The 27,394-nt window shown below is 45.2% G+C and overlaps 1 protein-coding gene across 1 annotated transcript in view; it reads right to left on the bottom strand.

Moving 5' to 3' along the window:
* The window catches only part of STK24 (serine/threonine kinase 24), an 85,605-nt gene that overhangs the window by 42,196 nt on the left and 16,015 nt on the right, over positions 1 to 27,394 (bottom strand). The window contains exon 3 of the mRNA XM_075918782.2: positions 10,015 to 10,071. Coding sequence (XP_075774897.2) covers positions 10,015 to 10,071 — 57 coding nt within the window. The remainder of the gene's footprint in view (positions 1 to 10,014; positions 10,072 to 27,394) is intronic.

Here is a 27,394-nt window from a genome sequence, read left to right as displayed (position 1 = left end):
TTATGTGCTAATCAGGAGGAGAGGATGGAAGTACAGGTCAGATCTAATGACACACAATCAAATAAAAAAGAGTCTAACATCAGGAAATGGCAGACAGATAAATAGTGACAAATTATTGAAGTGCTTATTATTCACAAATGCTAAAAGTCTAAATAATAAAATGGGTGAACTGGAATGCCTAGTTTTAAAGGAAGATATTGATATAACAGGCATCAAGGAAACTTGGTGGAATGAGGCCAATCAATGGGACACAATCAGACTGGGTACAAAATATATGGGAAGGACAGAACAGGTCATGCTGGTGGGGGAGTGGCACTATACATGAAAAAATGTAGAAGTAGATGAAGTAAAAATCTCAAGTCAAAATGTTCCAAAAAATCTCTATGGATAGTAATTCCATGCTCCAATAGTAAGAATATAGCCGTAGGGATATAATATCAACCATCTAATCAGGACAGTGATAGTGACTATGAAATGCTAAGGGAGATTAGAGAGGCTATCGAACTAAAAAACTCAACAGTGAGGGATTTCAACGATCCTCATCTAGATTGGGTACACATCACTTCAGGACGGGATGCAGAGATAAAATTTCTTGATAGCTTAAATGACTGCTTCTTAGAGCAGCTGGTTCTGGAACCCACAAGGGGAGTGGCTATTCTTGATTTAGTCCTAAGTGGAGTGTAGGATCTGGTTCAAGAGGTAAATATAACTGGACCTCCTGGAAATAGTGACCATAATGTAATATAATTTAACATCCCTGTGGTGGGAAAAACACCACAGCAGCATAACACTCTGGCATTTAATTACAGAAAGGGGAACTACACAAAAATGAGGAAGTTAGTAAAACAGAAATTAAAAGATACAGTGACAAAAGTAAAATCTCTGCAAGATGCATAGAAACTTTTCAGACACCATAATAGAGGCCCAACTTAAATGACCCCAAATTAAAAAACACAATAAGAGAACCAAAAAAGTGCCAGAGTAGCTTAACAAACAGGTAAAAGAAGCAGTGACAGATAAAAAGATATTTTAAAAAGTGGAAGTCAAATCCTAGTGAGGAAAAAGAAAGAACCATAAACTTTGTCAAATAAAGTGTAAAAATATAAGAAGAAAAACCAAAAAGGAGTTGGAAGAACAGCTGGTCAAAAACTCAAAAAAGTAATAGTAAAATGTTTTTTAAGTACATCAGAAGCAGGAAGCCAGCTAAACCACCAGAGGGGCCCTTTGACAATCGAGATGCTAAAAGTGCCCTCAAAGATGATAAAGTCATTGCAGAGAAGCTAAATGAATTATTTGCTTCAGTCTTCACGACTGAGGATATTGGAGAGATTCTGAAATCTGAGCCATTCTTTTTAAGGTGACAAATCTGAGGAATTGTTCCAGATTGAGGTGTAATTAGAAGAGGTTTTGGAACGAATTGATAAACAGTAACAAGTCACAGAAACGAAATGGCATTCACCCAAGAGTTGTGAAAACTTAAATGGGAAACTGCAGAACTATTAACTGTGGCTTGTAACATATCCTTTAAATCAGCTTCTGTACCTAATGACTGGAAGATAACTAATGTGACACCCATATTTAAAAAGGGCTCTTGAGGTGATCCTGGCAATTACAGACATGTAAGTCTAACATCAGTACTGGGCAAATTAGTTGAAACTATAGTGAAAAATAAAATTGTCAGACACATAGATGAATATAATTTATTGGGGGAAGTCAAGAAGGTTTATGTAAAGGGAAATCATGCCTTACTAATCTGCTAGAGTTCCTTGAGGGGGGTCAAAAATATGTCGACAAAAGAGATCGAGTGGATATAGTATACTTAGATTTACTTAAGTAAAGTAAGTTGTCATGGGATAAGAGGGAAAGTCTTTTCATGGATTGATAACTGGTTAAAAGACAGGAAACAAAGGGTAGGAATAAATGGTATATTTTCCGAGTGGAGAGAGGTAACTAGGGGGTTCCCCAAGGGTCTGTCCTGGGACTCGTCCTATTCAAATTATTTATAAATGATCTAGAGAAAGGGGTAAACAATGAGGTGGCAAAATTTGCAGATGATACCAAACTGCTCAAGATAGTTACAACCAAAGCAGACTGTGAAGAGCTTCAAAAAGATCTAACCAAACTAGTGATTGGGCAACAAAAAGACAAATGAAATTGATAAATGTAAAGTAATGCACGTTGGAAAAACATAATCCCAACTATACATATAGTATGATGGGGGCTAATTTGGCTACAACTACTCAAGAGAGAGATCTTGGAGTCAGTGTTGATAGTTCTCAGAAAACATCCATTCAGTGCGCAGCGGCAGTGAAAAAAGCAAATAGAATGTTGGGAAGTATTAAAAAAGGGATAGACAATAAGACAAAATATCTTATTGCCACTATAGAAAACCATGGTATGCCCACATCTTGAATACTGTATACAGGTGTGGTCGCCTCATCTCAAAAAAGATATCTTGGCATTGGAAAAGGTTCAGAAAAGGGCAACAAAAATGATTAGGGGTTTGGAATGGGTCCCAGATGAAGGGAGATTAAAGAGACTTGGATTTTTCATCTTAGAAAAGAGGAGACTAAGGGGGGATATGATAGTGGTCTGTAAAATCATGAGGGGTATGGAAAAAGTGAATAAGGAAAAGTTATTTACTTATTCCTACAATAAAAGAACTAGGGGTCACCATATGAAATTAATAAGCAGCAGGTTTAAAACAAACAAAAGGAAGTTTTTCTTCACTAAGCGCACAGTCAACCTGTGGAAATCCTTGTCAGAGGATATGGTGTAGGCTAGACCTTTAACAGGGTTCAAAAAAGAGCTAGATAGATTCATGGAGGTTAGGCCTATCAATGGCTATTATCTTAGATGGGTTAGAATGGTATCCCTAGCCTCTGTTTCTCTGGAGATGGGTGACAGGGGAGGGATCACCTGAGGATTATCTGTTGGAATTCCTCCCTCTGGGGCATCTGGTATTGGCCACTGTTGGCAAACAGGATACTGGGCTAGACTGACCTTGAGTCTGACCCCGTCTGGCCATTCTTATGTTCTTATGCTTGGGTAGAAGACAGGTAAGTATATTGATTCACTGCAGTGAAAAGAGGTAAGTACTTTTAGGAGGAATTTGGGATGTGTTGTTAAACTACTTTGTGTTTATGGAATACTGTATATGGAAGGGTCCAACACGAGAGCTCCCAATTCTCCTATTCATCTTGCAGAGGTAACTGCAATGAGGAAGGCAATCTTTACTGACAGATGAAATAAGAAGCATTTACCTAGCGGTTCGAACAGCCTGCCCATAAGGATTTTTAGCACGAGGTTTAGATCCCATGCTGGTGTTGGGTCTTTAAGTGGCAGAAACATGTTTTGTAGACCTCATAGGAATCTTTTGACATCTGGATGAGTAAAGACCAAGTGTATTTGAAGTGGGAGATGGAGTGCTGAGATGGAGGCGAGATGTACTGTTATGGAGCTCAGGAAGAGGCCTGCATTGTACAGGTCCAGTAGATGCTGTAGTATCTGTGATATTTGCGGATGGGCTGGCTTATAGTTGTGGGTCAAGCACCAGATTGTGAAATGCTTCCACTTCTGTGTGTTTTTCTCCTTGTAGATCTCCTGGAATTTGTGAGGCTGAGTTGCACTGGCTCCAGAAGTATCTTCTCCACGCTGTTCAGCCAACTAAAACCCACACTTGGGGATGCAGTGTGTGCATGTCGGGATGGTGTACCTGACCGTTGCCTTGTGTGAGCAGAGCTGGGATCAGTGGGAAGCGATGCAATGGTCAGATGCTCATCAGTAAGGGATATAGACACCACGTTTGTCTGGGCCAGTTGGGGTCTATGACAATTACTCTGGCCCTGTCCTGTTTGATCTTGAGGATTACCTGTTGCATTAGTGGAAACGGGGGAAAGCGTAGTACAGAGGTGCCGTCCACCGTATGGCAAAGGCTTCTCCTAGGTAGTAGGGGCCTATGCCTGCTCTGGAGCAATAGTGGGGGCAACGGGCATTGTCATATGTGGCAAATAGATCCACTGTTGGGGAAACCCCACTTCTTGATGAGTTATGTTGTTCTTACCAAGGAAGTAAGTTGCAATCAGGTGCATATTCTGTGGAATACACCACTTCCAGAAGCGGACTGCCTCTTGTCAGAGTTGGTATGACCTGGCGCCTCATTTGATACAATACTTTTTAGTGACATTGTCCATAAGAATTTGAACTGTTTTGTTCTGGATCAGGAGAGAAAGTGTATACATTTGTTTTGTACTACCCTGAGTTCGAGTAGGTTGATGTGTAGCCCGGTATCATCCTGGGTCCATTGAGCCTGTATCACTCGATGGTCCCGGTGTGCACCCCAGCCCAGTAGTGAAGCATCTGTAGTAATTGTTACTGATGGTGGAGTTCTTTGGAAGGGAACCCCTACACATATATTGTCATGCAGTCTACCACATGATTGAGATCTTTATCTTGGTTGGTATGGTAAGTTGTTTAAATGATGGGTGCGTAGCTGGTATGCTGTGCGGAGCCATGCCTGGGAGGGGCCTCATGTGTAGGTGGGCATGTGGCCCCATGAATGTGGCCACCACCATGTGCCCAAACATTTGTAGGCAGTGTCAGGCTATCAAACTGGACTGGCCTGCACCATTAATGAGAGGTAATTGATTGCTGTAAATCTGCGCTCTGGTAAAGAGTCTACGGCCGCTGTGCAGTCTAAGTGTGCCGCTATAAATTCTAATGTCTGAGTTGAGATCACAGTGTGCACTTAGGTATGTGTATCTGAAGTCAAAGGCAGTATAATAGGTCTCTGATGGTTGTTTCAGCTTGGGCTGTGTCTTGTTCTCTGCTGCCCATTACTAGATAATCATATAGGTAAGAGAATATAGTGATGCCCATTTTGCATAAATGTGCAGTTACTACTGTCAGAAACTTCGAGAACACTCATGCGGCTGCTGAGAGTCCAAAAGTATCACTCTGTACTGAAAGTGTCTGTCCATCTTGAAACGAATAAAATGTCGGTGTGACAGGTGTATCAATATATGAACATAGGCATCCTGGAGGTCAAGGGTGGATAACCATGCTCCCTTTTCCAAGGCAGGAATAATTTTGACGAGGGTTACCATTCTTGTACCTTTAGTAGCATATGAAGGAAATGAGTCTTCAAAGGTCCAATATCGGCCTCAACCCTCCTGATTTCTTGGGGGGTGAGGAAATAATGGGAGTAGATACCCCTGCCTCTGTGCTCCTTTGGTACCTCTTCTATGGCACCTAGCCTGAGAAGGTGTTCTAGCTCTTGTATGAACACATATTCGTGAAAGGGGTCCCTGAAGAGAGACAGGCAAGGAGGATTTGGGGGAGGAAGGTAACTAAAAACGGGATGCGATAACCAATTTTTATGATTTCCAGCACCCACTGGATAGAATGTAGCTAGTCTGCTGCCAACTTTTGTGGAGGGTTCAAATGGCTGCTGTGAAAATTTCGGGGTTGTTTGAACCTCGACCAGGACTTCAAAATGCTTGACGAGACATTGATGGTTGTTGAGATGGTGACTGTTCGGAGGCTTGCTTGCGCCTATTTTGGCATGCATCGTTTATTGTCGTCGTGCTGTAGTTGTTGGTTAAAGGGTGTGGATCTGTACCTCAGTGTGAATGACCTGCCCTGTTTTCTCTGTGTCAAGCACATGAATGCCAAGAGTCTTTAATGTAGCCCATGAATCCTTTAGGGTGTCTAAGGAGGCGTTTGTGGATTCAGCAAAGAGCTTGGTACCCTTGAACAGCAAGTCCTCGACTGCTGCTTGGATCTGAGAGCTAAAGCCAGGATGCTCACCTTATCACCACTGTGGAGGCTAAGGATCTGGCTGCCATGTAGAAATAGAAAGAGACAGCTTGCAACTTGTGCACCTTTAAAACCCAGCAAGGCAGGCATGTCCGAGGAAGGCAAGGTTTTGGCATGTATTAGAGAACTGAATCCTCAGAATAGTAAAATAGAAGTAGTTAGTATTGCTAAGTGAAGAGAGAATTTTTTTAAGCTACAGCGGTAAGCAGAACAAATTAATAACACAACTTTTGTGGTAACAGTTGTGTAACTATCTACAGAATGCAAATTATCAGAGAGGTAGAAAGGGCGACTGCAGAGTTGAGACCGAAGTCGGTGGTGGTTGAGAAGGAAGTGAGGACAATTGGCTGCGCATGCGGAATAGATGCCTCAGATCTCCCGTGCTGGCACCACATGCACGTAGCCAACCACGGGCACTCCTATCACAAATCTTCGATTCGACATGCAGCGGCACTGACGCACCTAAGGTGGAGCACCCACGGAGTCACTCCTTGAAGAACAGCGAGTTTCAGAATAATGGAACTAGACAGAAGCCAGGCATTCAGGTGAAGAGTGTGGGGCTGGGGATGCAGAATTGTCCCAAGTTCCTGAGAAAGTAGACTGTGGCAGTCTGGAAGAGGATATGTGGGAGAGACATGTAGTGGAAGTATGAAAAGCAAGTCTGCCTGGAGCAAGAAGAGGCTATCAAGATGTCTTGAGCACCATCCAAATGGATCTTGTGCAGGACCCTCAGGATTAGGAATGTTAAAATGTGGTGGGCAGCCATGGAGCCCGGGGTCAGCTGAAGAGTCCCCAGATGACCCCGGTTCTGCACGGCATCTCTCCAGCTGACTCCGGGTTCTGGGGAAAATGCCGCTTGGAACCCCAGCTGTCCCCGGGCTCCACGGCACTTCGGTATTTTAAAGGGGCAGCGCGTCACACAGCTGAGCTGCAGATGAGCTGTGCAGTGGCTGCCCCTTTGAAACACTGCCTTGGGGTTTCAAAGTTGCAATGCCACACAGCTGATCCCTGTACCCTTTCCCCCACTTTGCTGCCTCTCTCTGAGGCAGCAAGGGGGGGGGGGGGAAGGAATCTACTAGTCGACTAACTATTCGATAAGCAAATACTTATCGGATAGTCAACTAGTCCTTAACATCTTTACTCGGGATAAGAGGGATTGGAGGAAAAGTGTAGTGAAGTGGTGCATTCCATATCACCAGGAAGGCATCCCCAATGGATTAGTCCCCCCGGGAGCAGAACCAAGGACTCTTGGAGTTGAGATGTGATGCAAACAGATCTATCAATGGGAATCCCCATCATGGGAAAATTGAAGTAAGGACTCGAGGATGAAGTTCCCATTCGTGATCTGTGGAGAATTTGTGACTAAGGGTATCCTCCATAGTATTGTTCACCCTAGGTAGGTAAAATGTTGTGAGTGTGACCTGATGATGGATGCAGCAGTTCCACAGGTAAATTGCCTCTGCACACAGGGAGCAGGAGCACGTACCTCCCTGTCTGTTTACATAAAACACTGTAGTCATATGTCTATGAAGGTGCGAACCGTTCAGTTGTAGATGGGGGGAGGGAGGGGCAAAATGGATACAGGCGTTTCTTACAGCCCTGAGCTCAAGAAGGTTGATGAGCAATTTGGCCTCCTGTGGTGACCATCTGCCCTAAGCCAGTTGATTTTGTAGGCGAGTGCCGAATCCCAATAGGGAAGCATCGGTTGTGATCTGCACTGATGGCTTGGTTTGGTGAAGAGAGAGCCTAGCAAAGAGGCTGTCTGAGAATGTCCACCATCAGTGTGAAGTGAGAACATCGGGTGGTAAGGATACCGTCTTGTGCAATAGGTGATGGGATGGGATATAGACTAAAGCAGTCCAGTGTTGAAGGGAATGAAAATGCAGGAGCGCGTATATAACTATATAAGTAGTCATCGTCATATGACCCATAAGCTGAAGATAGGTAAGGACTGTAGAGGAGGGACTCACAGACAAGATGCTGATCAAATCCTGTAGAGCTGCGCAACAATGGTGAGGCAAGTGTGCTTGAGCTGATATTGAATCTAAGTGACCCCCTATGAACTCTATGGATTGAGGGGGCTTGAATGTGGATTTCTGATGGTTTATCAGAAGGTCTAGATCCGTGGTCCCCAACCCGGTGCCCGCGGGCACCATGGCTCCTGCCGGGCCCTTTACATGCGCCCGCGGAGCAATCTGGGCTGGCCCCGTCCCTGGGCGTGCGGCAGGTGCCAGCCTCGGGCACATGGCCAGCCCCGGCTCTGGGTGCGCCGCGCGTGCCCTTGCCGGCCCTAGCCTTGGCCCCGCCCCCGGGTGCGCCGCGCGTGCTCTTGCTCGCCCTAGCCTTGGCCCCGCCCCCGGGTGCGCCGCGCGTGCCCTTGCCGGCAGCTGGCATGTACAGCAATGACTTCTAGGCGCCATGTGTTACCCCTCATCTACAAGCACTCAGCCCACAACTTCTACTGGCACAGTTCCCTGTTACTGATCAATGAGAGCTGCAGGAGTAATGTCTGCAGGCAAGGACAGCATGTGGAGACCCCCTGCTCTGCCTTTATCAGGGGCTGCAGGGATATGTTGAAATCTTCATCATCTGGACCCATGGGAAGGAGACACTGGAAGAATTTTACCATGATTTCAACAGCTTCCACCCCACCATCAACCTCAGCATGGACCAATCTACACGGGAGGTCCATTTCCTGGACACCACGATACAAATAAGTGACGGTCATATCAATACCACCCTATACCAAAAACCTTCCGACCGCTATACTTACCTGCATGCCTCCAGTTTCCATCCCGGACACACCACACGATCCATTGTTTACAGCCAAACACTGAGGTACAACCGCATATGCTCCAACCCCTCAGACAGAGACCTACACCTACAAGATCTTCAACAAGCATTCTGTAAACTGCGATACCCACACGAGGAAGTGAGGAGACAGATTGACAGAGCCAGACGTGTACCCAGAAGCCTCCTGCTACGGGACAAGCCCAAGAAAGAAACCAACAGAACACCACTGGCCATCACCTACAGTCCCCAGCTAAAACCTCTCCAACGCATCATTAGTGATCTTCAACCCATCCTGGACAATGATCCCTCGCTTTCACAGGCCTTGGGAGGTAGGCCGGTCCTCGCCCACAGACAACCCGCCAACCTGAAGCATATTCTCACCAGCAACTACACACCGCACCATAATAACTCGAACTCAGGAACCAATCCTTGCAACAAACCTCGGTGCCAACTCTGCCCACATATATACACCAGCAACACCGTCACAGGACCTAACCAGATCAGCCATACTGTCACTGGTACATTCTCCTGCACATCCACCAACGTAATATATGCCATCATGTGCCAACAATGCCCCACTGCTATATACATCGGCCAAACAGGACAGTCCCTACGTAAAAGAATCAATGGACACAAATCTGATATTAGGAATGGCAACATACAAAAACCTGTAGGGGAACACTTCAATCTTCCTGGACACACAATTGCAGATCTAAAAGTAACCATCCTGCAGCAAAAAAACTTCAGGACCAGACTTCAAAGAGAAACTGCTGAGCTATAGTTCATCTTTAAGTTTGACACAATCAACTCTGGATTAAACAAAGACTGTGAATGGCTTGCTAACTACAAAAGCAGCTTCTGCTCTCTTGGAATTCACACCTCCAGATCAGCTGCTAGAAGTGGGCCTCATCCTCCTTGATTGGATCCACCTCGTCATCTCCAGCCTGATCCTGGCCTGCATATTTATTCCTGCCTCTGAAAATTTCCACTACATGCATCTGACGAAGTGGGTCTTTGCCCACGAAAGCTTATGCTCCTACACTTCAGTTAGTCTATAAGGTGCCACAGGACTCCTCGTCGCTTTTTAAGAAACAAATGTAAGAGTACCTTGAAGATCCAGCAAACAATAACAACTTACAGTCATTAATATTCTCTGGTTGGCTCAATATCAGACTTTCAAGATTAAAGTTTTCATATCTCATTACTAATATCCTGAGTTACCAAGCCTTTTAGCACACAAACATAACGATGTGGATCTCATTGAAAAGTTATTTTAATTCATATATGCACACAAGTTATTTTTAATTATTTAGAATTATAAATAGCAGAAACATTCAAGAAATGCATTAATTAAATTTAAATTAAGTTTACTTAATTTATGAAGTTTACAACTAGTTTACTTACTAGATCAAGAGCCGATCCTCCACCAAGGTATTCCATAATTATCCACAATTTTGTATCCTGAAAAAACAGAACAGAGGAAATTAGTACTTTAACACTTAAGTTTCTTTCATGATTTGATTTAAAATGAATTCCATAGCATTAAAGATGTAACAGAGAATTTCACTAAACTATAATCTGTCCTGGCAGAAAATACTGCCCCAGCTCAACATCTGATATTATATACTAACATTCAATTTTATTCATTTTTTTCCCCATTTTACAATCCTCATTTTCAGATACTGTCTTGTCCTATATCCTCAAGGAACATAGGAACTAACATATGTGAACAGACTAGTGGTCCACATGAAGTAGTCAAATATTCTCTCTCCAGAACAGCCATTACAGAGATGGATCAGAGGAAGGTATAGAATAAGAACATTAGTTGTCGTATATTTTTAGTGACCGTGTAGCCACTACAATATTTAGCAGTTACACAGTTACTAAAATACTCTCTGGTGTTGAGTATTTTAGGGAGCCCTCATGCCACCCTGTATCGGAGGCAGCATCACAGGGTGGCAGGAGGAGCCAGTCTGCAAGGGGAGCTGGTTTAAAAATCGGCTCCCCACATAGACTAGCTCCTGCCTGCTGCTCCATGCTACTGCTTGCAATACAGGAGCAGCCCCTATCCGTTGGGGGGCAGAACCCAAGCTTCCTGTGGAAAGAGGTTGCGCTGGCATCCCGCAGAGCAGGCCCTGTCCATGGGTTGCCCGAGCTCCCCGTGTAGAGAGGCTGCACCAGCCTCTCACCTGCCTCCCCTACCCCACGCTGCTGCTTCTGATACAGACGCAGCAGCACATGGAGATAGGCAGCTCCACTGGGTTTGGTGCTCATAGGGCAGCTTTTAAGCCAGCTCCTCCGAGCACTGGCTCTGACCTACTCCCCACGCTACTGCCTCTATCAGAAGCTGTCAGGGGTGGGGGAAGATGGGAGGGCAGGCAGCTTCCATAGGAAAGAGCACACACAAGGAACCAGCTTAAAAGCCAGCTCTCCACAGGCACTGGCTCCCGGCTCACTCCCCCTTGCTGGAAACTTAGGTATAACTGAATTTAGTATAAGTGTCAGCACAACCTAATTCCCCTCTCCCCCACCAACTTCCTTTTCCACTGCAGAGTCATAGAAAAGGGTTGTGGGTCGCCCACAGAAACACATCTCAAAGACTCATTAGCTACTGATGTGACCTTAGGTTACGAAGCTGCATTGAAAACTGGAAAGTTAGAAAAATGTTCAACTACTTGGTCTATACATAATAGCGTATGTGGCTTAGGAAATTCAGGCCCATGCCTAACTAGAAAGCTAAACTACCTCGTGAATGTAATTTTTAGCTTTGATTCTACAAAGGAGTAGTGGGCTCCGTGCACTAGCTGGGTACATATAGAGACTCCTTTGCCAGGATCAGAGCCAATGGTTTGATCTCTAGGTCTGCACATAAAAACACTAGCAGAATCCCTGAACTTTGAAAAAAATTCTTTTCCACATGGAGCGTATCTTCAGAATTCCTTGGTTAAAAGCACCTAATCTAGATTACTTACCCTATCTATACATTACCATGAGCCACACCAAATGTCAAGGTAATACAAGTAACCACGAGGAGTTGAGAGCGCTTAAGGAGAATTGGGGCTGTGCACCTTGTCCCTGAGACTGAGCCTTCCCATAGCAGAGATGCTCTCAGTGTCTCTTTTGCTCTGCTATGGATTGTGACCCCAACTTTGAGCCTTTCCGGGGTAAGACCAGAGATTCCAATTTAGCAGGACAGGGCACATCAGAGGACTGGTAGAAGGGCTCAGTGCTATAATCAGCAAATCAGGCGATAGTCTCAAGGGGCTTTCTGTGACCAAACTCATCACAATATGCTTTTCCCTGTTAATCAGAAAGTAGTGATACACCTCAATGTATGTCTGCACAAGCATTTTGTAATGAGCTTACCAGCCTCAACTGACAGGCTTGGATTGGTGGGGCTCAAGCTAGTAGTCTAGAATAATAGTATAGATGTCACTTTGAAGTTGTAGTATATTCTACAGCTTAGCCTCTGAAGCCTAGGGAACAGTCTACAGTACTTCTGCAGCATTAGGGATATACAACGTAGTTTAAAAATTTAACTGTGTAATCACTAAAAATCCCACGGTTTCACACGCTGCCGTCTCTGCAGTATAAAGCAAGCAAGAGCTACCAGCCCCACTCCCATGAACCTAGTGCGGCAAGGAGGCCAAGCTAGACCTGCCACAGACAGGGGCTGCTCTGGATGGAGGAGCCACTGCCTGCGGCACACTGCTCTAGTCTGGCCCACCACGTGCCACAGCCCCTGACTGTGGTGGTCCCTGTGGGGCTGGAGCAGCCTTGTGCCAGAGGTGGGTGGGGAGCTGCTCCAGCTTCTACTGGTTAAATAGAATAACCATTAAGGATGAGGCTTACCAGTTAATCATTTACATCCCTACTCTGAGTTACTCACCAAGATCCATACTTCATATTTCTCTGTGCTCTCACCCATTTCATCTTCTTTCCCCTTTTCTTTCTTCATTTGATTTGTTGTTTTTTAAAATAGATATTATTTATGATATTTTCATAAATGAAATTATCTGACAGGAGATCACGAAACCTCCCTCAGAGAAACAAAGAACTCCCCTAATTTCCCTAGTTTTTAATAAGCTTGAAGTAACATACTGCCCTCGGTTAAAATGTCCTCTTTTATAACAATTACCACCACCCATTCTTCTCAATAAAAATTAAATCGAGTTGCACCTACAAAACCTGGAAGCCCCAGATGCTCTCTGGAGGCAGAGAGGGGGTTCCTGTATTATAGATCACACTGAAAACAACTGGAGATAGTGGTCATTGGAAAAGGCCATCTTAACTAAGGACAAACTGTAAGTTCAATCCCATCTCTATGCCAAGAATTAAATTTCTCTAGACCATATATGATGAACCAAGTCTAGCCTACTAGTAACATACATGAAGTAGAGTTTAAGATTGTTTTTCTTTCAACAACCAGGCTGAGGTGTCTTGGGTCTTAAGGATGGGGTATGTATTTAACACTTTCAAAATTATGTATTGCCTCTGTGGAAGCAGAACCAAATGATTTAACATATAACTCAAATAGGGTTCATACACAGCCAGTACAGTGCTACACCATCCAGGTACGATTCTACCTGAACTCCCTATATACTACTTTTATTCAACAGAACTGATAGAATCTGCTCTCGTCCAAAGCAGCCCCCATATGCAATGAGCCTGGGAGCTCCACATGCAAGGGCCGCACCACCATCCAGAATAGCCTCTGCCTACGGGGAGTCCAGCCCACTGCATACTGGAGCCGTCCCCCACCTGGGATCTCGATTACTTGGTTAACTGGTTAAACGTTTGGTCAGCCTAACATTTAACCAGGATTTTAAGTTGTAACCATAAGAGCCTGTACTCTGGTATGCAGACGTCTACAAAAATGTTAAAATGCATTTACTTAGGCAAATGTGAAATTTTCAGTGATCACACATTTACACGCATGGGGAAAGTGGCTCCGCAGGAGCTGGTGATTGCAGAGAGCCAGCGTAAAAGCTCTTGCCAGCCTCCCACTGCCTGCTCCCCACACCATGCTGCTGCAGTATGCGCCGGGATCTAGAAGCAGCAGTGCAGGGGTAGAGTTGCGTGTAACCATGAAGATTAACCGATGAGCCCACGTACACATTTACACTTTCGTATCCCTTCCAAAGACAGTAACTGCCAGTTGACAAGCTCAGGCAAAAACTTATCTCCTATTGCCTAAATTACCCAATAAGTAGCAAAAGAATACATTTATTAAAATTCCATACTGAAGAGAATATTTAGTTAGTTTTAACTTGCTTATCTTGGAAAGTCTGTACCACAGTTCAAATTTCAAATTTATTTGCAACCAATGTGCTTAATTATAATACTGTTAGTGAGCGCATAAAGAAATCACAACTGAGTCACATGTTAATTATTGAATGAAAGTGACAGCTTCTCAGTCAAAATAGTAAGTTGCTTTGAATTGATCTGAAGACTTGACTACTAGAGAAATTAAATAAGGCAAAATAAGAAACTACAATGAATATCTAGAGAAACTAGAATAACTTTAAAAAAAACCAAACCTGCTTAAAAACAGCAAATATATCGATTTAGTGTCTGATAGTGGGTGTGAGCATGAAAAAAGATTTGTGTATTAATTTGACATTTAGGACTAATAAACTAAAGTAGTAACGCACACCGGCTCCCCAGCTCACAAGGAAAAAAAGACGTTATAAATCACAAAAATTTGACATATGCCTTCCAACCATGGTGCCTATTTAAGTAGATATGTTAAACCTATATACTACCTTGTAAAGACATCAGGTGGCAGCCTTACATAAACTTTCTTAGAAATTTTGTTTTCCAAATGTAGCCAGACAGAATCCCCCCCCCCCACTCCCCCGCATACAAAACTCTGTCTTCAAAGGCTCCAGGGCCTCCAGAGGTGCTGGAATAACTATGGCCCTGGATGCTAGACAGGAACCAGATAACAGCGGCAATTGGGCCAGCAGACGATCGGGGCTTCGGGCTGCCCTTGGCTGGTACCAGTAATTGATACGCCTACATACTGTCCCAGAAGAGGAATCTTACCTCCACCGCACAGGTGCAAATTAAGCTTTGGACCCCCTGTGGGAATGAGCGTCACAAAGACGTTCCAACTTAACTGGCATTTTAATGACAAGAGAAGCGTCTACGTATAAAGTGGGGTCATGTGCCCCACTCTAATTGGAGATCCAACCATATACCTGCTGGTCAGGCAGTCTTGGACCCCCGAGACTTTAGGGATGCCTTTGTCTCGTACCGACTGCTTCCCATTGGGATTGAGAGGAACACTGGCTTCGCCGGAGTAAGGATCGCAGGGGTGAGAATATATCTGCTAGGTGTCTATTTTGCGTGCATTTTCAATAAGAGCTCAGAGAACCAAAAGGGTTCCACGGTACCTTTAAGCGACTTCTTGTATTTTTCTGTCTTGTCTTTGTAGTGGCTGTGTTATCTGTAACACAGCAGTAACATTTAACAGCAAAGCTTGCCTTGTAACAATAAAATAGTAACTGTTTAAGCTTTAACCTAACTCCTCCTATTGCTGTAACACAGTGGTCCCCAACCTTTAGAGGCTGCTGGGCGCCAGGGGGCGTGGCCGTTCGCCTGCCGAGCGCCAGAGAGCGGGGACACATGCACGCCCAGGGGCGGGCGGCCCCCCCCATGGCTGCGTGCTTGGGGGCGGCCCCCCCCCCGCAAGCGTCGCGCTCCCGGGGCTGGGCCCCCCCTGCAAGCGCCGGGGGCCAGCGCCCCCTCCAAATGCCGCGCGCCTGGGGCCGGCGCCTCCTCCTCCCCCAAGAGCCACGCACCCAGGCCAGCGCTCCTCCTAAGCACCGCGCGCCCGGCACCCCCCCCCCCAAGTGCCGCGCGCCCAGGCCGGCGCTCCTACTAAGTGCCGCGAGCCCAGGGCCGGCGCCCCCCCCAAGCGCCGCGCGCCCAGGCCGGCGCTCTTCCTAAGCGCCGTGCGTCCGGGGCCGGCGCCCCTCTCCCCCCAAGCGCCGCGCGCCCGGACGGGCGCTCTTCCTAAGCGCCGCACGCCCAGGGCCGGCCCAGCCCGCCCTCCAAGTGCTGCGCTCCCGGGGCACGAGCACCGTGTTGGGGACCACTGCTGTAACAGAACCAAACAGAATAAAAAAGAACTGTAGCTGGTTTGGTTATCTTGCCACTGTCAGGGATAAACGCAGTAAGAGCTGAGCGTTGAGTCGTGCCGCCTCCACGGGGCAGACTCTTGGGGCACCTGTCAGCTTCCCTGGCTGCCTGCTGCGAAGGGACTTTGTCCTAGCAGTTAAAGACTCGAGTGTGATAGGACTCACAGAGCACTCATTACCCCAGCCACCGGCTAACACCTACCACCCTATAAAATGGCCATGGCCCTAGTCTTAACAGACATAGTCTACAAATTCTGCCAAAATACTGTAGCTTTTATACACAGGTTTTTTTAAAAAAAATTCTAGCTATGGTAAAATATAAAAAATGTTGGCTTTTAGACCCTTTAAGGCAAGAGTGGGGAACCTTCTTTTGGGCAGGTGCCACTGACCCACAGAAAAATCAGTTGGGGGGGGGGAGGGAGTACAAAAGTGAGAAGCAAAACAAAAACCACCCAAACCCTCCTGACATGGCCCCCAACTGAGGAGGAAAACAGTCACCACATTCCTCTTCCACACCAAGCCTAGGGGGTCCCAGGCTAATAGATTTTGTGTGCTCCAGCCCCACGGGAGACTGCAGGAGGTTGGAGTACCAGCACAGGCTCCCCAATGCTAGTGGAGGAGCCCTGAGCCTCAGGGGCCAGATCCAAGCAAGCCAGCGGCCACATCCAGCCCCCAGGCTTTAGGTTCCCCACCCCTGCTTTCGGGCCACAAATAGCAAGTATGAAAGGATGAATTGCATGGAAATACAACCTAAAGGATGTGATCACATCCAAATAGTGCGAAAATCTCTGTCTGAAGGGGATAATAAGAGAAGGGCAAAAGTTTAGCAGAATAATTCCATAACTGAATGATATTCAAGGAGGACCCCGAGCAGGGATTAAACCCAAAGACGGTCAGAATCCTTCGGAAGATCAAAACAGCTAGGTTACTAGAAATGGCAACTAATACACCTATCCAACAGGATAGCCAAAATAATCACAACCAGAAAGGCCATTTAGAAAGATGATTAGAAAAGGCCACCCACCCACAGGATTGATAAAGGGTGGGGAAAGAAGAGAAAGGCAAAACCTAAAACGATGCATATTCAAGAGAGGGAACAATTTTGGTTTCAAAAGAAAAAGAAAGAAAAAAAAAACAAGCCGAAAAGTCTTTGATATGAAGGATAAGGATAAGACTACACTGTAAATTCTTTCATTCTCCCTCCAATTACCTGGAGGACCGAAATTTGTCTATGCAGTGTGCCAGCTGAGAATCTAAAACTCAAACCTATTTGACAGAAGTCTAAGACTGAATAATTGAGGCAGTATTGCATTAAATATTTGTAAATTTTATTGTCAAGAGGTTAGTTGTTATAGGTTTTGGAAGTTACAATGACGGTTGAACATTAATATTTAATTTATATTTCAGTTCTGCCTAGAGACTCCTATCAGATCAGGGTTTTACTGTGCTAGGTATTGTTCAAACAGACCAGAAAGTAGTCACATTCTAAAGATCTTACGTTCTAAGTAGGATCCTAAGGACTGAATGTGATAAATTCATATAGAAGATTCAACAACAGACCTCTTCTGGGTTATTACAGAACAAATTTCAGGTTTGGAGTGAAGGACTGAATACGGAGATGGGAGGGAGAAATCAGAAGGATGAGTTAAGGAGCTGTAACTAGAAGCAGATGTTTGAGTACTAACTTCTTCAAAATCATGCTGATGCCATGAATATTATAAGTGTATTGCATTTTTTAAAAACGTTCCAATGTACTCTTGGGTGATGCATAAGGGGAGTATGGTTTCCTACCTACTATATAAACAAGACGTCTACAGCAAGACCACCTGTATCCTTGAAACTACAGTAGACTTCCGATAATCCGGCACCCTTGGGACCCAGGTGGTGCCGGATTATCAGAAATGCCGGACTATCAGGAGGTACTCTGGCAGGGGCGGGTCTCGTCGGAGGGGAAGCGGGGGAGGGGGCAGGGGTGTGCCAAACCCTCCCTCCTGCTGCAGGGAGGCAGAGCCTGCAAGCAGTGGAAGAGGAGAGGCAGCGACAGGCAGGCAGCAGCATTCAGGCTGTTCTGATCAGTTACACTCACTCCGGCTGGATCCACAGCCGACACGCAGTTAATGTACCTTTCCTCTCTACTGCCTGGAGGAGGGGGGGGCAGGGGAAGGTAGGGGTCGGTGGGAGAGGGGGAGGGGGCAGGGGTGTGCCAAAGCAGGACATTCTGATCAGTTACACTCACTCAAAATAAAGTTACAGATTTAAGTTTCAGGGGTTTGTTAAAGTTTGCATTTTTTAGTGTTTAAGTGAATAATTAACAGACTGTATATATATCAGAAGTGTATATATCCGCACACCCCCACCCCACCGACCCCTACCCTCCCCCGTCTCCCACCCCTCCCTCCTCCGGGCAGTAGAGTTCAACTGCTGCCTCTGGTTTTTTGCGCAAGCTCACTCACTTGATCTTTTGATCCTGGACTATCGGTCTACTGGTAAAAGCAGCAGGGACAGGGAGGGGAGATGATCTCTTGTGAGTTTCAGCAGCAGCCTGTCACCTGCGGATCTACCCGTTCCCACCGTTCCCCCCCCCCCCCCCCGGCAGTACAGATGAAAGGTACATTAACTGCATGTCAGCTGTGGACCCAGCCGGAGTGAGTGTAACTGATCAGAACGTCCTGAATGCGGCTGCTTTGGCACACCCCCTCTCCCTCCCCCTCCGACCCCTACCTTCCCCTGCCCCCCCCCTCCTCCAGGCAGTAGAGAGGAAAGGTACATTAACTGCGTGTCGGCTGTGGTTCCAGCCGCAGTTAATTAATTACACTAACAACTTGAAGCAGTTGCCAGAGCACTTCCGGGTTGCAGTTGTTGCCAGACCATCAGGCATACCGGACCACTGGATGCCGGACCACCGGAGTTTTACCGTACTACAAAATTTGCCAACTTTCCAATATGTTCATTAGTTCACAGATCTGATTCTACAGTTGTCCAAGAGTTGCAGACTCCCAGCGGGACAGGTCGTATTAGACAAGAAAAAGCAGTCTGCCAAAGAACAAGGACGCCTAGATAGTAATGTCCCTTTCACATACATGGTTTTGATGTGAGAAGATGGTGCATCAAGGATAAGGATCTTGTTTCTTGTCTCTAGTTTGGTTGCTTATGTATACGTCTATAAACTCAGTGCTGGTTCAAATTAAAACTAATCATTTCTTAATGTTAAAACACTAAACAGGGCAAAAGCATCATACACCAGCAATAGGATTAATGCTTTTTCAAATATCTACAATTGACAATCCCTGGGCTAAGAGGTTGTTCATGGATACACGCCAGACCCTTCAAACTATTTTAAGAGATACTTACTACAAATCAGCCAGAAAGATATCAGCATAGGTTGTTTGATCCTTCCATCTGAATGGCTCCTTGTTACTGATGGGCTATGACAAAGCACAGACTAGTTGCGCATTAAGTTACCATGTTGCATGAAGTCTTCTTTAGCCACCATGGAATGTAACACTGTGCTTTGTGTAGCAATCACTGTGGAAATGTCCTTCCTGACACTGACATTCAAAAAGGCAAAGAGGTGTTTTGTAGGGACTCTTTGCTTGTTGTGTAGAAGAAACTCATGTTAGCCACTCATCCTAATATGGGTAACACCTAGACTCCTTTCACTTTAGATGAGCTGCAACCACAGCAAGGATCTTGATAAAGACTTCTTCAGTCTCTCCATGGACCTGATAAGATTATCTACTTACAGCTGAATATTCATTTTATGAATTGTAGGATTTTTCTCTGTGGCAGAAATATCCAGCTGTGGAAGTAAGCATGCTGGTTGAGAGCCATGAACCAGTCTATAGGACCCAATGAGAGGATGGAGGAGCCTAGGATGACTTTACAAAACTTGAAACGTCAAATGAAGGCACTGATTCTTGTCTTATTATGATAGGTCACCACCTACCCTCTCTCTTTGGAATGAACGTGCAGTGGGAGTAAAATCCTCTGAATTCTTGACTTCGGTACTAGTCTCACCGATAAGTCCACCACTGTTAAGAAGTGTTCCAGGCACCAAGGATCTTGTCCATGCCGACAAAGCACTGTAATGCCTTGGACATCGTGCCCCTTTCTTCTTCATCCATGTGTGCAAAGCTTAGAAGATAGGTCTATATAACATATCTATATATTACATATAGATATAAACTCTGCTAGGGGTAAATGAATTTTGTTTTGTTTCTAAGTGGGATGGATGATATTTGTGAATGTTATTCTGGAAGGAGTAGAAAAACTTTATAAAAAGGATTTTGCAGTATTTCCTAAAAGGTGTGCACACACTGTATTCAGGATTACAGGTATCTGTTGGATTAATTAACCCAGGTAGAAGAGGAAGAATCACGAAAACATCAGAAGCAAATCTGCCAGCTTCCTGAGCAGACAGAGCTATGGACTCCTGCATCACCTGAATCACTAAAGATAAATCCTCCTCCAGAAAGTGTTCTCTACAGCTTGACAACTCCTCCAATACCCTTTGGCAACCAAAATTCCAGCAGAGCCTGGAAGAAATACCTGCTATATCTCATGTGGAGGTGAGGCGGAATTAGAATACTGAGAAAATGTGGGGTCCTCAGCTAAGGAAACTAATGTGCTGCCTTAAATTATGGGGGAGTACAGAAGGAGTTGAATCGAGAGGATCCAAGAAACATATACTAAGAACAGACTCTTCTGAAAGTAAAGCATGAACAGGAATCTAATTATTCCAAAAAGAGTATAAGGTTAAGACTACACTGTAAAACAATTCTGCTTGTCTAACTCACAAAATGAATGTATTTATATCAGTCTGAGGGTATGCTTGTGACATTATCTGACGAAAATATGACCATGTGGAGATCATTGTTACAACCACCTGTTATATATTTACAACAAATCTTGCACAAAGCATGCCAAATAAGTTGTTTATGAAAAATTTGATTTGCTGGTTATAATTATGCTATGTTTATCCAGATACCATTTTTGTATTTGAAGTTATGAGCTTTGACTATGTACTTGTATTTCAATGTGTTTGATTCTGAGTAGCACCAGCAAAGCACTGGCCAGCCTATTCTGAAAAGACTATTCAAGTCACACAGAAGAACTTGACTGACAATGGATGTTGGGAAGTGACAATCCACATCTGAAGAGCCTTCTTGTGAATGTTGAAACTAGCTTGGGGACAATGGCATCCATTTGCAAAGAACTGAGTCATGCATGGACAAACCCAGGTGATGGCTTATGTGACTGGACACCATTTTTTTGCTGTACTTTTCCACAGCAAGAATCATGGGATTCCCTCCACATGGCAGAAGACAAAAAAAAGCCTTGGAAACCCCTCCATTTTATCTTCAATCCTGATTCTTACCTCTGGAAGAACTTTGCTATAAACTGAAGCTCTAAACAAATGACTGAATGACCCCATTCAAACTGCAGATGTACTCCATAAACCTGACTGGACTAGCAGTTTATTCCATCTTTGCTACAAGCCTATACCAATAGCTTTGCAACTGCTCCATGTTTTTGATTCCTTTAACAATTTTACTTCGCCCATGCTTTTCTTTTATGAATAAACCTTTAGATTTTAGACGGTAAAGGATTGGCAACAGTGTGATTTTTGGGTAAGATACGAGTTATAAATTGATGTGGGCATATGGCTGGTCATTTGGGATCAGAAGAACCTTTTATTTGAAAAAACTGTTTTTCATAAATTTTCATCTGCATAGTAAGTTCTACTGTTGATGATACAGGAGAATTGGAGTGTCTGAGGGAGTTGTTTGTATGACTTCTTGTTAACCCATGTGATGAAACAGAAGTTCTCTTTTTGACTTTTTTCATGTGCCTTATAGTGGAGGGACCTCATTCTTTGGCTGTGGCAGCCCTGTGTCTAAGGAGTATGCGCCCATGAATCAGGTACTCTCTGTAGTGTTCTACCAAGAACACACTGTTACAATGTCTACACTACAGTTTTGGTTTTTGTTTTTTTTAAAAGCCATGGCAAGTCTCAGAGTCTAGGTCAAATGACTAAGGCTCTTACTACAGGGCCAAAATAGTAGCATAAATGTTTCCGCTCAGGATGGAGCCTAAGCTCTAAGGCTACCGTGACAGATTTCAGAGCCCAGGCTCAGCCTGAGCAGGAACTTCTCTGTTGCTAATTTTAGTCCTGTAGCTTGAACATCACAAGCCCGACCCAGGCTCAGACTCACTGCCATGCATTCTTTTTTAATATGTAGATGCACCCTTAAGGGCTCCAGGGGAAAAGGATATAACTTTTATAATAATCCTTTATAATACTCCAACAAAATCAATCAAGCAATGAACAAGATTTATCATGAATTAGGAACTGCCCCATTATTATGCCTTCAGAAATCCACAAATTTGTAGTAAAGCAATCCTTCACTCCTGCTATTTTCTCTGCTTTGTATCTCAGCATACTCCAAAATATTATTGTAGTCTTGCACAGAGTATCTTTCCATCAGCCTTGCAGGAGCATGGGAAAAAGAGACCAGAATTATGAAATCCTCCTTTTAGCACTGTTCTTGCCAAACTACTGGGAAAGAGATATTCATAAAAAGCCAAGCAGCACTGGACCAAGAGGTAAGCTTTTCTCAAGACTGCCTTAGATAAGCAACATATTCCTTAAGGGACACATAGCCCTCTAAGAAGTTAAAATGCAATGCCTGCTAACTCTGAAGGATTTCACTGTAGAATAATTCTCTCAAGCAAAGATTTGGTATCTGGGAGTCCTCCAGAGAATCTTTATTTATTTCATATACTGAGAGAAATATTTTTTTCTCCAAACTTGATCCTAAAAAGACATGAATTCAGAGACGTTCAAATGTTGAGACAGATCCAGAACATTAAAACAAAAAAGGTGTACGGGGAAGGAAATAGCTGACTTTTGTACAAACCACAGGAAGTATAAAGTTTTCTTTCTCTATTTGAGAACACATTCTGAGCTGAACGAACCAGGGTTGTTGATAGCAATGTTTATTTCCATGAACCTAGCTGGTAAGACGTTGGATAATTTTCATAAGAGCTGAGCAAATATTTTCTGAGAGGAGTCATCAACAAAAATCATTGGGAGATGGCAAAGCTGTATTGAAGAATATTACCAAGTTGATGTGCAGAACTGATGAGAAGTATTCGACTAGGGAGCATTTCTGAGATGCTTACCTCTGTTGAAGTTTGTTGGCATCAGGATGAATGTTCGGTGTCCTCGGACTGTCATCCCATTGAAGGGAAAGAGATACAGATGAGCCCAAAGCTTCTCTTCTAAACACAAATCCTTACTCGAAGCTGGCCAAAAGGTCCCTGCAATCAAACAAATCATGTGGTTTTGCACACAGCGCATTACGGTCCTTTTGTGAAAGTCTGTCAGCCTTCTAATATATTCAGCCAGAAAAAGAAAAAGAAAAATGATCTGTTATGCAGCCAAGGCAGAACAGAGAGACTAGGAAAAGAGAAGGAAAAGTGGGCATTCTTACATACTCCTGTAACTCATGTAAACATACGTGTGTATAATCCTTTAGCCTAAGCAAAACATCGTTGGTGTATGGCATTTATGAGCAATTTTCCTTCCAAAAGGTAAAATAAGCTAACATTTAGACAATTCGGTTTATAAAGTTCATTAATTATACTTTACACCAGCATCCCTCCACCTCAAATGTCACCCACAGAGCAGCCTTAACCCCACACACTACCACACTCACCAAATAGGAGCAGCTACCGGGAGTTTTGTGATGGAGTTCTCCAGGTGAAGGAGGGCAGATTACGTGACCCTTGGGATAAGTGATTGTCTGTAGTGTGTGTGTGTTTATCATGTGCTTGCTCCTTGCCTGAAAGATACTGTGCGCCAAGTAGGGATATTAAATTGTGTTTAATAAACTAATCAACTAGCAGATGGAATTTCCATCGACTAGTTGATAAGCAGGGGAAACCGTGGAGCCACAGAGAGTTAGTTTCCAGCCCTAAGAGCTAACCCCGCTGAGATTCTTCCTTTTAAATGTATTCAGAGCTGGCAGGCTCTGAATACATTTAAAAGGCTGAAGAGCACAAGGGGAGACCAGCCAATTCTCAGCTCACAACTTGTTCTACCTCACCCCCCTCCCCCGGCGCTTCAGCCTTTTAAACATATTAAGAGCTGACAGGCTCTTAATATATTTAAAAAGCAGAGGAATGGCACCCGGTCCCCTGTTATGCCTTTGCCTCCCCAGCCTCCCACACAGATAGTGCTGGGGGGAAAACCAGATTTTAAGCCAGCTCCCCCAGCATCGGCTCCTACTCTCCCTCCCCTGCAGCCTCTGATAGAAAAAGCAAGAGGGGGCAGCGACTAGTCGAGACACTACTCAACTATCCGATAAGCTTATGCTTATCAGATAGTCAACTAGTGGCTTACATCCCTAGTACCAAGTGTGTTTGTTTGAAGGACCATGTGCTGAGGCTAACAGCTAAGTAGGCAAGGTGGAGACCTTCTTAACGAGGCTTTAATAACCTCATCCCTTCAACACCCATCAAGACATAACCAAGGGGCATGGCTACTCAGGAAGGCAAGGCTTTAAAAAGCCCACTCCTATGCAACCAGAGATGCCAGTGCACAGGAGAAACTAATGGGAGTTCTGCAACAAAGTTTAGAGGAGGAGTTTAGAGGGGGGTAGAGCCACATAGCATTCTTTAAAATCAAAACCACCCAATTTTTTTTAACCCTTCAAGAAAGTAATTATCTCTAGGAAGAAGAGAATGCAAAAACAGAAGTCCAGCAGCAAAGTAGGGGCAATTCAGTTTGTTGCACCCAATGTAGCATGTATGATTATCTGCCCTGTGGATATGTGGCACATGTGAGCATTCAATGCAAGGTGCTCCTGGCCCTCAAAGACCATGTACAGACTTTGGAGACCAAGGTGGCTGAATTGGAGAGGCAGAGAGATACACAGACACAGTGGAAAAGTCCCATCCCTGATCAGACAGCCTCTGTGCGGTTGAGGAGAGCTAAAGGCTCAGTGAAGGAGAACATGGGAAATGATCCATAGTTGGCACCTTCCTTCCAGATGCTCATGTGGTATTCTCTGGCACTAAGGATACCTCCATGGAGGAAGGAACTCCAGTTATTAGGAAAAGACAGGTGTTAGTAATGGGGGAATCAATCATTAGGAACAGACAGCTGAGTTTGCAATAATCGGAAGAACCCCATGACGACTTGCCTGTGTATTGCGAAAAGTGCAGATTTCTTGAGCCATCTAGATTAGGCACATCAAACTCAAAACCTACTGAGGCCTGCACAAACAAAAACTGATAGCTCTCAGGCCACCAAAGGAAAATGTACTTCTACTGGAAAGTCATAATTATGTATTATTATAGATTATGTTTTAGGTATATTTTGTAATTTTTCAGGTCTTGTTTTAATAATAATTTGATGTGTAAAATTATTTGCCCATATATAATTTTTTAATTTAAATATAAATTTAAGGTACTTTTTAATTTTTTATATGATACATAACTTGTTTTATTGAAATAAAAAAAGTATACACCGTGGTTAGTCAAATAGAACAGGCTTCTGTGAAAATTTCAGATATGCTGTAAGTTTGAGATTTTGCATTAACGTATAATATTCATGCAATTGCAAAAAATTGACATTTATTGATATAAAATTAATATACATTGTGATTTTATTTGGGAATAAATAAATAAAAAACAAAATGTTAACAAAATATCCCACTTCTCTCCCCATACCCCTGTTCTAATCCAATCCCTCTCCGCTCCCCCAGAGCACTCCCCTGCTCTAACCCAATGCCTCATTCCTCCTCCAGAGCAAGGCGCACACACCCCCCAACCCAATGCCTCCTCGCTCCTCCAGGGCCAGAAACTCCCAGCTCCCCTAACCTCATGTCTCCCCCTCCCCCAGATCCAGGCACTCCCAACCCTCCCAACCTAATGCCTGGGTCCTGAGCTGCTGCTGCTATCACACATTTCCTCCTCAGGCACTAGTGCGGCATGAGCACAGCAGCCAGCCGTGAGCACATGCTGGAGTGCCCAGCACTGAGCAGCCCGGCCAGCCGTGAGCACGTGCTGGAGTGCCCAGTTGGCCGTGAGCACATGCTGGAGCACCCAGCACAGAACAGTCCAGCTGGCCATGAGCACATGCTGGAGCGCCAAGTACAGAGTGGCTCAGCTGGCCATGAACAGTTGTTGTGGTGCCACACTCAGAGCGGATGGTCGGCCAGCTGTGATCTGCACTCAGCCATGTGCTCCAAGCAGCCAGCAGGTCGCACTCTTTTCTTTTATAAGAATATTTCGATCGGGTCACATGCAGCCCTCCAGAGGCCTGTTTAATATGCCTGATCTAGACAGACTTGTGTAGTGCTGGCAGAGGAGCCAGATGTAGTGGTAGAGTAATTCCTCATTTAACATGTACCCACTTAAGATGTTTTTGTGATAGCACGATTTTTTTTTTAGGGAACGTTTTTTGAATTACACGACTGTCCCCAGAATAACATGATTTCCCCAGCCAGCCCGTTGCCGGTGGCAATGCGAGGCTTCCCCCGCCTCCCTGCAAAGCGGCGGAGGGTTCGCCACTCGCTGCGCCATTCCCCAGCTACCTCCCCTCGCCAGACGCAGTGTGTGTCCCGGCAGACCCATCACAGGGGCATACTCCCAACCCAATCACCCTCTCCTCTCCTCCCCTTCACTTCCCCAGAGCCAAACACCTCCCCTCCCTGTTGTAACCCAGTCCCCTTTCTCCCCCAACCTTATGTCCCGGTCTCAGCAGACACCACCGCTTGAAACGCAACCCCCACCTTTTCCATTATTTTCAATGGGAAAACTGACCCTGCATAACACGTATTCGCTTAACACGATTATTTTCTGAAACATATCTATAGTGTTAAATGAGGAATTACTGTACATGACTGTGACAGGGTAGGCCGCCTCCACCCCACAGATGCGGACCCACCCCGCACTGAACCCGCAGTCGCCCTAACACTTCTCGGGACAGCCCTGGGAGTAAGGCCAACATGCGACGCGTGCTCAGCTGCGGCCGCCGAGCTGCGGAGCGGCGCGGTGGCTCCGCTGCCGGCAGGGAGTTGGGGGATGGCGGAAGAGGTGGAGCTAACCTGCGCGGCGGCCGACGTCATCACGTCAGAACGCCGGCGCGGACATTTAAAACCTAGCCGGGCTAGGAGAAGGGAAGGAGGGTTCGGAGAACGTGAAAGCGGAGGAGGTAGTGGGGACAGGCGAGGGAGAAGAGCGAACGGGGCCCCGTGTCCGGGACCGGGAGAGGAGTCACGGGAGGCCCGGAGACGGAGGGTCGGCACGGCGAGAGGGGAATAGGAAGTAGCCCAGGGCAAGGTGAGGAGCTTGCGTGCTGGTGAGTTTCGGGAAAGCGCCCCACCGGCAGGACAGGATTTGGTGATCCTGTCCTTAGGGCCCTGGGCTGGGGTCCGGGAGAGAGGGTGGGCCCGGACCCCCCTATTTCCCCTTTGGTGAGGAAACAGAGATTGTCACAGCGAACAGAGGGGAGCGGAGGAGAAACTGCGAAAAACTGAGAAACGGGGAGGGAGGGGCGGACCAGCCACCTCCATTACAATGACATAGCAAGAGATTGGAGAGAGGTCCTGGAGGCCAAATTTATGCTG

Source organism: Pelodiscus sinensis, chromosome 1 (genome assembly GCF_052426305.1).
Source record: "Pelodiscus sinensis isolate ZL-2025 chromosome 1, ASM5242630v1, whole genome shotgun sequence".
In the NCBI taxonomy this organism is placed as follows: domain Eukaryota; kingdom Metazoa; phylum Chordata; order Testudines; family Trionychidae; genus Pelodiscus; species Pelodiscus sinensis.
This window is presented reverse-complemented; position numbering and strand designations above follow the sequence as displayed.